The following is a 12,559-nucleotide window of genomic DNA, read 5'->3' on the forward strand; positions in this document are numbered from 1 at the left end:
CACACGGGGCCCGAGGCTTCTGCTGCACCCACCCAGTGGCTGTGGCGGCCGGACGACAGCCGCAGGCCACGCGCACAAGGACGAGCGTGGCCGCGCTAACACAGCCTCGTCTACACCAACAGGCAGAGAGCCGGACTGGGCCGCGGGCCGCCGTTTGCCAGCACCCACTCTGTAGGGGAGATTGTTATTTTTGCTGTGCTGTTAGCACCTCCGTGAGTTAAGTGAGAAAGCTGAGGCCTGGAGATTCATGTGTTCCCCCAGGTCGCCTGGGAAATCCGCTGGCAGAGCCCAGGATCTCCCGGGACCCCCTCAGGGCTCTTCCCAGCTCCTGCTTTCCTATCAGAGCTCAGCACCTGAGCAGGGATCTGGGTAGGATGGGACTAAGTGCCAAGTCAGGCCCTGGGGAGTCCACACCCGCGTCCCTGCCCTGGCTGCCTGGCCCCAGCTTCCAGGGAAACCCCACACAGGCCCACAGGCCAGGCCAGAGGAGGAGAACCCTGTGAAAGAGGAAGCTCTGGAACACACAGCCCTCCCTTCCCAATCAGGGCTGATTGCAACCTTAAGTGGAATAGCAGGCGAGTGTGCAACCCCATTTAATTTACAGCTGGAGCCAGGGCTTGAAAGCAGCTGTGAAACTCCTTACAAAGCTACTGGCCGGCCCCCCGGGAACTTGAGAGTGGAATTAGGAAACCTGGAGAATCCACAATGCCACGTGTGGGCTGGCGCGAGTGTCTGTGTTTGTGTGTACGTGTGTGTCCCTCCAGGCTTTCCAGGTCTCTGAAGTCTGCAGAGCACACTCAAATGGGTTTCAGGCCATGCCAGAGTGCCTCTGTAGTCAGGACAACTGTACATCCTGGTTGGCCTGGAATGGTCCGAGCTTAGCCTGTTTTCCAGCATGAATTTTAAGTCTCTAGACCAGACAATGGGCTTCCAGGTGGCGCTAGTGGTAAAGAACCTCCTGCCAATACAGGAGATATAAGAGATACAGGTTCAATCCCTGGGTAGGGAGGATCCCCGGGAGGAGGGCATAGCAACCCACTCCAGTATTCTTGCCTGGAGAATCCCCATGGACAGAGGAGCCTGGCGGGCTACAGTCCACAGGGTCGCAAAGAGTCGGATACGACTGCAGCGACTTAGCATGCATGCAGACCAGATGATAAATTATAAGGTCGCCCTAGCAACTGTGGACGCAGACCCTCATGCATGTATAATGGCACACATGGGGACGCCTGTCACATTCACCCCACTGGAACACCCGGTCCAGGCTTGCCTCTGTGCTGACATTCTGTCTCAGGTCCATGGACACACACGTTTCAACAGACACACTCAGGCTTCAGCATCCAGCTCTTGAGCAAGATAGACCCGAAGTCTGCATATTTAGAGGATTCATGCAGGTGGTCCTTCTATGCAGGGAGTCAGCAGCCCTCAACTCTCCCCACAGCACAATACCAGGTGTGACAAGTGCTCCACAAGGACATTCAAGAGACACAGAGCCACCTTCCAATGGCCCACACACCCAGCCAGGGGCCTTGGCCACTTAATAAGGCCAAGGCCTCTCATCTCCCGGGAGCTGCCCTCACTCAAAGTACCCACTCTAGGAAGTATGCCTAGGTGCCCTGCACATAACACCAGATTTCATCCAGGTCCAGAGATGGGCCTTGCCCTCCCCACCCACATCTGACCTCCTTTTCAGCCAGTTCAAACCCCAAATTACTCCTCTCTGGCACCAACCTCTCCCTGACCCCCTTCCTAGCATTTCCAACTCCCCAGCTGCCCTTCTCTGCCCCTGACTGGTGCTGGGGATTCCTGTCTCGATGGATCCTCCGCACTTCAGGTCAGGACCCATAGAGACGGCCCTGCCAACCAATTAGAGGCTTCATGGCTGGAGTCAGTGTTTCCAACTGCCCAGAGAGGGCACGCTGCCTGGCTACAAGATGAGGAGGGGGCTGCACCCTGCCCAGGAAGCTCCCTGGGACCCCACTCAAGGGTCCTCTGTGAGGGAGGACTTCATGCCCTAACAGCAGTGGGGAGATGAACCTGAGAAGCCTGGCCTTGGTTCTAGAACTGACCATGCCGTGCTACAGGGCAAACGCCTTCTCAGGCCCGTTTCTTCTGGGATCACATTAGGGCTCAGAGTTCTAGAGCTGCGCTGTCCAACAGAACTTTCCATAAAGACAGAACTGTTCTATACTGTCCAATGGTAGCCACTAGCCAGGCATGGCAGTTCAGTTCTTGAAATGTGGCCAGTGTGACTGGCGAGCTGAATTTTCTTATTTTAATCACTTTAAATGTAAATTTAAATAGCCACACCTGTCTATTAGCGTAGTTCCAGAACCTCCGTCTCCCCAACTATAAAATGGGTATAATCATAAAATCCAGCCTTCTGGGGTCACTGTGAGGATGAAATGAGACAATGAACATATAGCTCTCAACCTGGTCTTTGGCACAAGGCAAAAGAGATTTTAGTAATTCTTACTCTATTTGAGACCCTAGCTTTTCTTGAGAACTGGAGAAAATCATAGGCCTCACCCTTACCCAACACAGACACACACTGCACACACCATATACATCCATACACGCCACACACAGGCTTACACACACATGCACACAGATCACACATGCACACTCACAGCTCTGCACCCAATGTCAAGCACCCAGATGGAGAGTTCCTTCCAGCTCTAAAAATCTCCTGGGTGAGGAGTGCACTGGCCGAATCTGCATCTCCTCCTCTCCCTGCCCAGGCTCAGGCATCTCAGAAAACCCTTCCAGACTCTGCAGGCCGAGCGCAGAGACGGGGCTCTGGAAAAATCCTCGCGCAAGGAGGGCAGGCACAGGGCAAGGGCCACAGGATGGATTCTGTGAGCTCATCCCCAGCAGCCGTCACCAGGGTTCTCAGAGAGGCCGGTGGCGTCGGGAGGGGGTGACTGGGTCGGAGCCGGCGGTGGTGGTGGCGGCGGCAGCGAGGGGTGTGGGGCGAGGAGAGGGAGGCTGGATGGAACACGCTATAATAGCAGCTTTGTACTCTGCTTCCCAGCTCCCTGGGAACGCCAGGAAGATTATGAAACCCGGTGTCTTTGGGAATGCCAGGATATTAGCTGGAAAAAGAATAATACGAAAATAAAATAATGCTCGCGATGGAGACAGCAGACGATTAGCAGACAGAGCCAGGGCCTCCCGCTCCGCAGAGGGAGCCAGGCTTGGCCCCGGCAGAAGGTTTCAGGGAAAGGCTGCCCGTGCTAATGAGCAGACAGGGCCTGCCTTCCAGCGAGACGTCTTCAGGAGGGGAGCTGGCAAGTGAGGCCCGGCCTGCTGGTGGACTCATGGGCCAGGGGACGGGCAGTAGGAGGCAAGGGGGCGCCATAGGCCTGGCCCTTGGGCCCAGACATCTAGAAATGTCAGATTACCAGCAAGGCTACCTGGCCACCACCCACAGTCCTGGGTTCCTCCAAGCTCTGCCTCCCCAGGGCCTCCTCCAAGAAGCTCCTCCATTAGATGCCGTCACTCTGGAATGACTCTCAGTCTGTACTTCAAAGATGCAGATTGTGTTGGGCTTATTTGCATTCAGATGTAAATATCCCTCCTCCTAATCAGACTGGGGTCTCCCATTAGCCAGGTCCATCAGACGGATCACTAGAAGAAAAGATCACCTTCTCCCACAAAGAAACAGAGAGGACATGTCACCTTTCCCTGCCTCCCTCTCTAGGACCCTGGCCACACACCTTCAGCCCGGAAGAGACAGCCCCCCTCCCCCAGAGGGGCATTCATTCAAGTAGGGGGCCGATATGACTGCCTCCCTCATCTTCAGGATGTTCTATGCAGCTGACATCCTGGCTACTCAAAGACGGTCCTGAGATCAGCAATGTCAGCATCCCTGGAGGCCTGTTAGAAATGAAGACTCTCAAGCCCCACTCAGACATCAGATCAAAAGTGTGCATTTTAACAAGATCCCTAGATAGATCCTAAGTTCAATTAAAACAGAATCACTTCTTTACATGGGTTATGTCTTCATTCCTTACAAGGACCCATGGATGTAGTAATTTTCATAAGGTAACAGAGTTGCTAAAGAGACAAGTAACCTATCCTTAGTGGAAGCAGAGGAAGCAACATTCAAACCAAACCGGTGCCATTCAGAAGCCTCACCCACCCACTTCCACACTCCTGCCAAGGGAATCAGCAGGCATCAGTGACCAGTGGGCAAAGGCCAGTACCTGGAACAATTAGATTGGTCCTGACGTCCAGAAAACCCAACCGTCTGCCCTGATGCTAGAGCATCAGTTCTCCCCGGGATGAAGGACAGCAGACTCGGGAATGGGCACCCAGGCTGTCCTTGGTCCTGGCAGGAGGCAGGTAAACGTGACCATGGAAGGACAGTGTGTGTGTGTGAGTGTGTGTGTGTGTGTGTGTTTGTGTGCACGCATCTGTGTGTGTGCTCTCATGCTGATGAGGGGTGGTCTTTTCCTATCCAATGGGCCTGTGGCCCTGTCCAAATGCTGGTCACACCTAAAGACTGTGTCCTCCAGTCTTCACAGATCCAGCCACTCTGACCACTGTCCGCCTCTGGCTCCCTATATCAGCAAAGCTCCCCCAGGACTCCAGGCTTCACTGCCCTGATTTCTTCCACAGATCACAGGCGGCTCACATCTGCATCACTACCAGTCACCTTCCCATTTGACTTGACATTTGATTTCAGGGCTCCCTCACATTTTCTCCCACGTAAAGAGTAAACGGATTCGTTTCTCAGTTCTGGGAAATGCCCGCCTTCACTCTCCCAGTCACCGAGCCATGAAAGCTTGGCAGTGGGTCCCCCAGCCTCGCTCGCCTTCTTCCCCTCAATCCCCGCCAGCCCCGGAGCCGTCCACGCTTCCCTCCACGTGCCTCGGGGCCCCCTCTGGCCTGGCGCCCTCTCTCCTCCCAGCCCCCTCCCTCCCCTCGCAGCTGACGCTCAGCCCCCCACACACCCGGTCTCCCTGCCCTGGGGCTGCTTGGCAGGCAGCCGCCAGATCCATCTTCCTCACACAGCACTTCACGGTGTGTGTCACACTCACCAGGGCCAACCGTGAACTCATCGCAGCCCCAGGCCCACCCACCCCACAGCCTGGCGAGGGGAGTGGCCCTACTGCCCATCCGGCGGAGCCTCTGACACCCGATTGACCCTTCCCTCCCCAAGCCTTGCCACTCTACCTCCGTCCATTCCACTCTCTTGGCTCCCACCCCAGATGGTCACCTGCTCCCAGATCTCTAACCAAGCCTCCTGGGGGTCTCGTGATGGAAGGCTCTCCCTCCCCTGCCATCCTCCATGGCTACCTGATGAGGGCCCTAAATCCCAGCTCTGACCAGGGCGCTCCTCCTCCCCTCGACAGTCCACACTCGCTCCCTACTGCTTATTCAAGAGCGCCGTGGTCATCTGCACTCTGTGCCCAGCACCGGTGAGTCTTGTTTCCTTCTCAGATGCTCTTCTCCCCAACCTGGTGGGGCTGTCGACCACAAAGAAAAGGGGAGCGTGACCCAAGACAGTCAATCAGAACATTCCGTTCCTCGCCCTCGGGCTCAGGCACTGGCATGGGCACAGGGCCCAGGAGAGCTGGTCAGTCGCACACGAGATGGCCCTGGCCTCCCTGAGAAAGTACACTCTCCCCCCTGGGGTCTCCAGCTGTGAGGAAAGAGAGAAGGCCAGCTGGGCTCTGCTGGCTGTAAAGACGGTGACAGCCTCCGTCACGGGCACCATCTTTGCCACCACATGGAATAAGCCAGTGTGAGAATGGGGCCAAGGCCGCGGAGCGAGTCAGAAACACAGAGTCCCAAGGACACTGTGTGAGCCCCTGGCTCCTGCCAGGCCTGATGCCTGATTCACCTCGTGGTGAATCAGATTCCCAGCCATCTGAGCCTTAAGCTCTTTTCCTCTCTTCAGCCCACTTCGGTTGCATTTCTATCTGATGAAAACAAGCCCTGTCCCCTTAGGGGGCAGCACCCTCAGACCTGGCCCTGCCTCTGAGGTCTGCCAAGGTCTTTACTCCCTGCCCCTCAGTGGAAGCCACACAAGCTCCCCCACGCCCTGCCCTGTGCCCGAGCCAGGCCCCTTCCAACAGGACAAAGAGATCCCCGGCCGCGGCTGCTCCAGCCTGGGTGGCAGTTCCAACCCCCTGCCCTCTGGCACCAGCCTGAGCACCAGCTCAGGGGCCCAGAGAGCCCAGAGCTCCGCCCCCTCCTTCAGCCTCCCTACCACTTGGCCCCCAGACCGGGAGGGGCTCCCTCCAGAGCCTCTGACATCACCTGGCCCCAAGGGGGTTCCATCTCCCATACCGTCACCCCTGGACATGGCCCCCCGTAGGTCCTGGGAGTGGCCGAGCTTCCAGGCCCTGCCCAGGCCCCCTCAGGGCCACTGCCAGCTTCCACTCCTTTTTCTGTAGCCATCCCATCAGGTCGGGGGGCCCTCCCCACTGTACTTCCTGGCTGAGGGCTAAGACCCACTGCTCCTCACCCAGACCAAACACTTATATGTACTCAAATACACACACAGTGGGCTCATGAAGACACACTCAGATTCTATTAGCCAGTAAAGCTGGTGAGACCTACTCCCATGGGTCACAGCGCAAAGGCCTGTCCCCCACCCAGGGGGAAGGCTGTCCTATCTGGATTTCAGAGGTGACATCTCCTCATGGGCATCTCACCCCCCAACTCCGGAAATCCCCAGACCAACAGAGCAGGGGACAGGCTATCCCCTGGTCCCAAATGTCCCCACGTGGTCCGTCCAGGAAGCGTGAACACATCTTTTCTGTGGAACACATCATCCAGACCCTGGATAACTTTGATCTGACCCTCACTCCACTAGCTCTGGGAAGGGGTCTCTAAGGCACCTCTCTCCCCAGATTCTCGGGACGCCCACGAGATAGCCTCTGCCTCAGGAGGATCCAAGTCCACCCGAGGACATTCAGGGTCTCTGAACCCCTCTGGCTACTCCCCTGGGCCGGACCAAAGCCTCCCAGGCCCATCCCCAGGCCAGCTAGCCTCTTCAGAGGAGACAGGTCCCTTGGCCTCAGTCACAGGTCAGAGCACCAGAAGTCCAGGCCCTCTCCCTGCTCCCATCTCAATTGCCAAAGTAGTAGTGGGTCTTCTGGTGCCAAGAAACAAGCTACTCTGTTTCAGGAGAATACCCAGAGTGGTGTCCATATCCCCACATGCAACCCCAGGGGACCAAATTCACAGTCCCATGCCGGGGCCCCCTGCACCTCACCTTCGTCAGCCCTAAGCAGCCCTGGAAAAACATGTTGCACCCAGTCGACCCCAGAAAGGCATGGCCACATACCAGGGCCCCCTCAAGGGCAAACACAGCCGCAGGCCCTGTCTTCTCCAAGGGCTCCATGCGGCGGCGCCAGCGGCGACGGCGAAAGGCGTCTGTCTTGCGGTACTCCAGATGGAACTTCCAGCCGAAGAGCGAGGCATACTCCCAGCCCTCGCCCTCTGCCTCCGCCTGCCTGTGCTGCATGGGAGAACAGGCCAGACTCAGGGGCTGCTTGGCAGGTTGGCAGGGAGTCCCGGGCTGGGCTCCAGCTGTGCCCTTCTTGCCCTCCAGGACTCCCCACACGCACACCCTGCATCATCACCCTGCAGGTAGGAAAACCTGGGAGGGACCCCTGGAGGAGGGGCTTCTGAGCGGTTTCTGCAATGACAAGAGTCCCAGGTCAGGAAATCAGAGGCTCCCTGGGCTGTGGGGAGATCCAAGGAGCCAAGAAAGGAAGGTAGACTGAGCAGTGATGAAAACACTGGGCTTTTGGTTTGTTTGTTTATTTGGATTCTAGGTGGATTTCGTGAATCCAAGGTTTCCTTGTAATTTCCTTTTTCTTCTTCATATTCCGACTTATAAAAAAGGAAATGGATCTGCAATTCGGAGGCAAAATGAATAGCTCATTTCCCAGACATAGGTTGTTTCTCCACGAGGTGAGACCTACAACAGTGCGGAGAGACCCCCCAGACTTCCTCCAAGGGGGCCCTTTCCCATCTTGGAGGGAGTCCCAGAAGCCCCTTCCCGCCATCTCATGACCTGAGATGATCCTCAGGGCCATGAGCTCAGTGCCAGTCCCAAGGCTGGCTGTGTCCCTCTGCGGGGCGATGCCGGTGGTGAGGGGGCAGGTGAGGCACAGCGCCTGGCAAGACTTCACCTCTGTCCCCTGGGTGCCCTCCTAGGCACAGTGGCGTCTGTCTGGTTCATGACACCAGGAACAGCCCAAAAGCCTGGCCTCTCCTGGGACCCAGTGACCTTCCTCTCTAGATTCTCTGTGACCAAAGAGAGAGAAGGGACTTGGGTCATGCCAAAGGCTATTCCTGGACTGGAGGGGAGGCCTAGTTCTCGAGCCAAAATTCCAACGTGTGCCTGGAAAGGAAGGACGCAGGCCAAGAGGGTTCCGGGGAGGCAGGCACGCAGAACGTGAGCGTCTGGGTGACCCCGGGAGCAGGTGCAGGCAGGGCTGCATGGAGCCCTTGGAGAAGACAGGGCCTGCGGCTGTACAAACCCAGCCCCCTTGCCTCCAGGTGAGGAGAGCGCTGTGGTGCTCCAGGTTGAGCCCCTTTCTGAGCCATAGTTCAAGTCAAAACCGTCTTGCCTGGGACCACAGTCTTGCTCTTGGCACCCGAGAGCTCTGCCTCAACAAACTGCAGGTAGCCAAGCTCCTATCTCAGACTCTGCCCCAAGGCCACCCAGCCACAGACACGCCCGAGGCACACCTTCACCCCTTCCAGGGGATGCTGAACACATCCCCACGCATAGTCCTGGGCGTTTGGGTGCTTTCTGTCCATGAGCACCTGTGTGAGCGACACGTGATCTCGAGCATCTCGAGTGCTTGTCTTGCACACGCCCCCCTGCGTGCGTGTGTACACAGAGGTGTGCACTGTGCCCAGCTGGCCTCCCCTGCCCAGGGCCTCACCTCTGCCCACCTCCACCCCGGGCTCACCCGCTTCAACGCCTCCATCTGGCTGAGGTCCCTCCGGCGCAGACGGACCCAGCGCCGCCGCCGGTGTGTGTAGTACATCTTCTCGGCAGGGACCCAGTGCCTCGGCTTCCGGTCCGGCGGGATGGTGATGCTGTACTCCCAGCCTGGGGGAGAGGCGCCCATCGTTCATGGCCTGGCCATCTCCCACTCAGCATTCAGAGGACATTCACAGACTTTCAAGTGGCCACCGATTCCTGATTTGTAGTTTGAAGTAAGGACTCCCCAGGAGGTCCCCCAGATGAACTAGCCCAGTGAAGGCCAGTACCCCAAGTCCAAGGGCTCTGCCTCTAGTTGTCCCCACCAACATGCCTCACAAGACTGCTGGGTGCTCAGGGGGCTCCACACGCCGCCCACCTTGTTCATCAACAGCCCGATTCAGGTCCGTGGACCACTCTTCATCTTCCCACTTCCAGCCCAGCGGGCACTCGATGTCATCCTTGGGAAGCACCTTCTCCCCGTTCTAGAGTGACACAGGTCAGGCAAGCGTGAGAAGAGACGGATGGGGAGATGAGAAGATGCAACCTGACGCTGCACACTCTCAAAGCCCCAGGTGTCACTTGGGGTCCGTGTCCGACCCTTGCCAGACCTCTCACTGGCCCTGTGAAAGCCCAAGCGTGGGTGCTGGGGCTGTGGGAGCAGGGGAGAACGTTCTTCTCTCAGTCACAGGCCCTTCCTGGGCCTAAATGCCCAGGACCCTGGGAAAGCAGAGCCCACTTGCCCCCAGAGCACCCCCTTACCACATCCGTGTAGTTATCACTCATGTAGATCCACTGGCCTCCAGGGAGCCGGGTCTGGTTCTCAAATACCTCCTCCACGAAGCTCAGGTGGCCAGCGTCAGTGTCGTGAAGCAGTCTGCGGACAGGGGTGAGTCAGAGTCTCTGCCAACACCCCCACCCATCCACACCCTCCGGCAGAGCACTCCAGGGCCTGGGCCAACCTTTCTGTGTCAGCCTCACTTCCAACCAACAACAGGAGAGATGAGGGGAAGAGACAGGAAGGGCAGCGAGTCAAGGGGACAGAAGACAACGTCACCACCAAGATAGAGAAAGAAACAGGGAAACCAACTGAAGACTCCAAATACCCTGTGGGAATTTGAAGCTCAGTAGATAGTTGCAGAAATGTCAAAGATTATCAGGTTACATACTTAAGATCTGAGTAGGTGACTACGATAGGCATTGCTCTTCAATTTTTAAAGAGTTAAAAAAAAAAAAAACTGTTGAATATCAACCGAAATAGAAAAAGAGAGAGGAGGAAGAGGTAGAGATGGCAATGCAGTTGGAGAAGGATAAGGCTGTTCTGAGAGGCACTAAGGGAGAGGGGGCCTGAGACGGGAGAGGGACCGAGACGGGAGAGGGATTAACATGCAGAGGAGAGAGCAGGCTTTCTCTGGTATCTTGGAGGAAAGGGCTGTAACCAATGGATGCAAAGTCTACTGGATGTCAGCTTAGGTTTAATCAGAAAGGACTTTCTGATCATTAGAGCCCTTTGAGCAGAGAATGCTGCCTCGTGAGCCCAGGAGAGTTCAAGGGAGTCACTATGACCAACGTAGGGGCAGAGCAGACAGAGACCCTTTCACAGAAATGGCTGGGGCAGAGGGGGTCTCCAAGCCCTCCCTGCCCACATCTCCAAGCCCTCCCTGCCCACAACTCACGTCTTCTCTGGACACACGAACCAGTCTCCAGCCCAGGCCCAGCCAGCTGAGGGGCGGAAGCTGTCCTTGGGTAGCTTGATCCTGCCCGTGATGTCAGAAAACTTGGGGTAGGTGAGGCCAGTTGTGCCCCAGTTCCCAACCAGGGCCAGCTTGGTCTGGTTCTCATACTGGAGAGTGAGCAACAGGGAAGTGAGCAGGTCTGCAGTAGCTCAGGGGCTGGGGGCAGGGTGGGCAGGCGGTCAGGCACTCACAGTTTCAGCGAAGACGGAGAGCTTGCCCTCAGCAAACTGGTTGAACTCCTTTTCATCCACAGAGAGTCCAAACCAGAGCCTGACCCGAATCTGCACCGGCATCCGGGCTCTGGGCACCCCTTCCATCGGATACTGGGTACCAGAGAAGGAAAGAAACCCACAGTCCCCTTCAGAGTCAGGATGTCTCAACTTGCAGGGCCTCCAGGCCTGGGCATACCAGCCTGTCACCCCATCAGGGTGGGCCCTATTGGGGGACTTCTCAGAAGTTCACAGACGACTGAGAAACCTCACCAAGATTCCTTCCCATCAAAAGAGAAGACGGCATTCCTCCCATCCAGGTGCTCTCTGCAGAGACGGGCTGTGTCGAGACCAGGAGCCCCATTCTCCCCTCTCCCACCGCATCCTCACTTCTGCTCTCTCCTAGAATAGCATGGTCCCGTGGAAATTTCTGTTACAGTGGAAATGGCTTTTTACATTTGCAGAGTTCAATGCACCAGCTCCATGTGGCAACTGAGCAGTTAAAATGTAGCTGGTATGACTGAGAAACTAAATTTTTAGTTTTATTTCATTTAAATTTAAATAACCACATATGGCTAGCATATTGGATGGTGCGGTTCTAGAACATGTCTCTATAAGAGAAAGAAAGGTCTGAAAAGGGGAGAGGTTAAAGCCTCTCTGTTCAGTTTCAGTTTTGGGTTTTTTTTTTTTTTTTTTCAGGGGTTTTTGGCTGGATGTTGTATCATCTGATATCCCCACCCTTTCAAGTGCTTATCAGCATGTTAACCGCTATTCACTGGTCTTCAACTGCTTTTTATCCTGAAACTTTCAGAAGCTCTGCCAAAACAGAATAACCACAACAACCCAACATAAAACATTTATTCTCCACAACTGCTTCACCATTTGATTGAAATCAAGGGTCAGATATGGCCTAAGGAACAGAAGTGCCTCGCTTTCAGAATAACACACAGTCCCCTAGAGGAAGTAACACATTAAGTATCCAGGCTTCATGTGCCTGAGCTTGAAGGAGTGTCTCTGCTGGGACATGGAGCTGAATGAGATGAGAAAGTCACTTTGGTGGGTTTAGAGGAGGAAAGGGAGGCTCTCCAACCAGTAGAAGAGGCCTGGATCCCCAGAACGGGAGCCCAGGCCAGGTAAGAGGATCAGAAAGGGGTGGTCATGCCAGGGCATCAGCAATCTCACCCTTCACCCAGCCTCTCTGTCTTGGTTCATCCTCAGTGAAGCCTGGAGGAGCCCCTGACCCCAAGTGTCACCCCTCGGAAACCTCCCTATGACTGTTTGCTTCGGTGTCCTCTCCCCTGGGGTGGTTAGTAGCCTTTTCCCCTCCAAACCACCAGCCCCAGGGAGATGGCAGGAATGCCTGACCCCCCTCTTCCCCCATCCGCCCCCAGTCTCTCCCCTGCCCTCCCCCAGACAGGGCCAGCCTGCTGGACCCAAAATAGCAACAGCAAATAAAGAAATGTCTAGTTTGGGGCTCCTCTCCCTCTCTGCTGGTGCTCATTTTTTCCAACTTTGGTTTAACTTAAGAAACACCAATGTTTTCTTGGTCTCTGCTTGCTGCCAACATTTTTGTAGAGCTTGCTCAGGAGCTACTGGCGGGGCTCATAAACTCAGTGGGGAAGACTTCGAGAAACAATCTTTTATTTTTTTTTTTT

General features: G+C 56.0%; 1 protein-coding gene across 9 annotated transcripts in view; it reads right to left on the minus strand.

The window, feature by feature from the left end:
• DYSF (dysferlin) overlaps positions 1–12,559 on the minus strand; it is a 224,235-nt gene that overhangs the window by 101,754 nt on the left and 109,922 nt on the right. For all 9 annotated transcript variants that reach the window (XM_010829782.1, XM_010829784.1, XM_010829783.1 and 6 more), the window contains 6 exons: positions 10,887–11,018; positions 10,636–10,802; positions 9,722–9,836; positions 9,339–9,444; positions 8,946–9,088; positions 7,304–7,477 (listed from right to left, as the gene is read on the minus strand). In XM_010829782.1, coding sequence (XP_010828084.1) covers positions 7,304–7,477; positions 8,946–9,088; positions 9,339–9,444; positions 9,722–9,836; positions 10,636–10,802; positions 10,887–11,018 — 837 coding nt within the window. The remainder of the gene's footprint in view (positions 1–7,303; positions 7,478–8,945; positions 9,089–9,338; positions 9,445–9,721; positions 9,837–10,635; positions 10,803–10,886; positions 11,019–12,559) is intronic.

Source organism: Bison bison, unplaced genomic scaffold (genome assembly GCF_000754665.1).
Source record: "Bison bison bison isolate TAMUID 2011002044 unplaced genomic scaffold, Bison_UMD1.0 scf7180017864508, whole genome shotgun sequence".
Taxonomy (NCBI): Eukaryota; Metazoa; Chordata; class Mammalia; order Artiodactyla; family Bovidae; genus Bison; species Bison bison.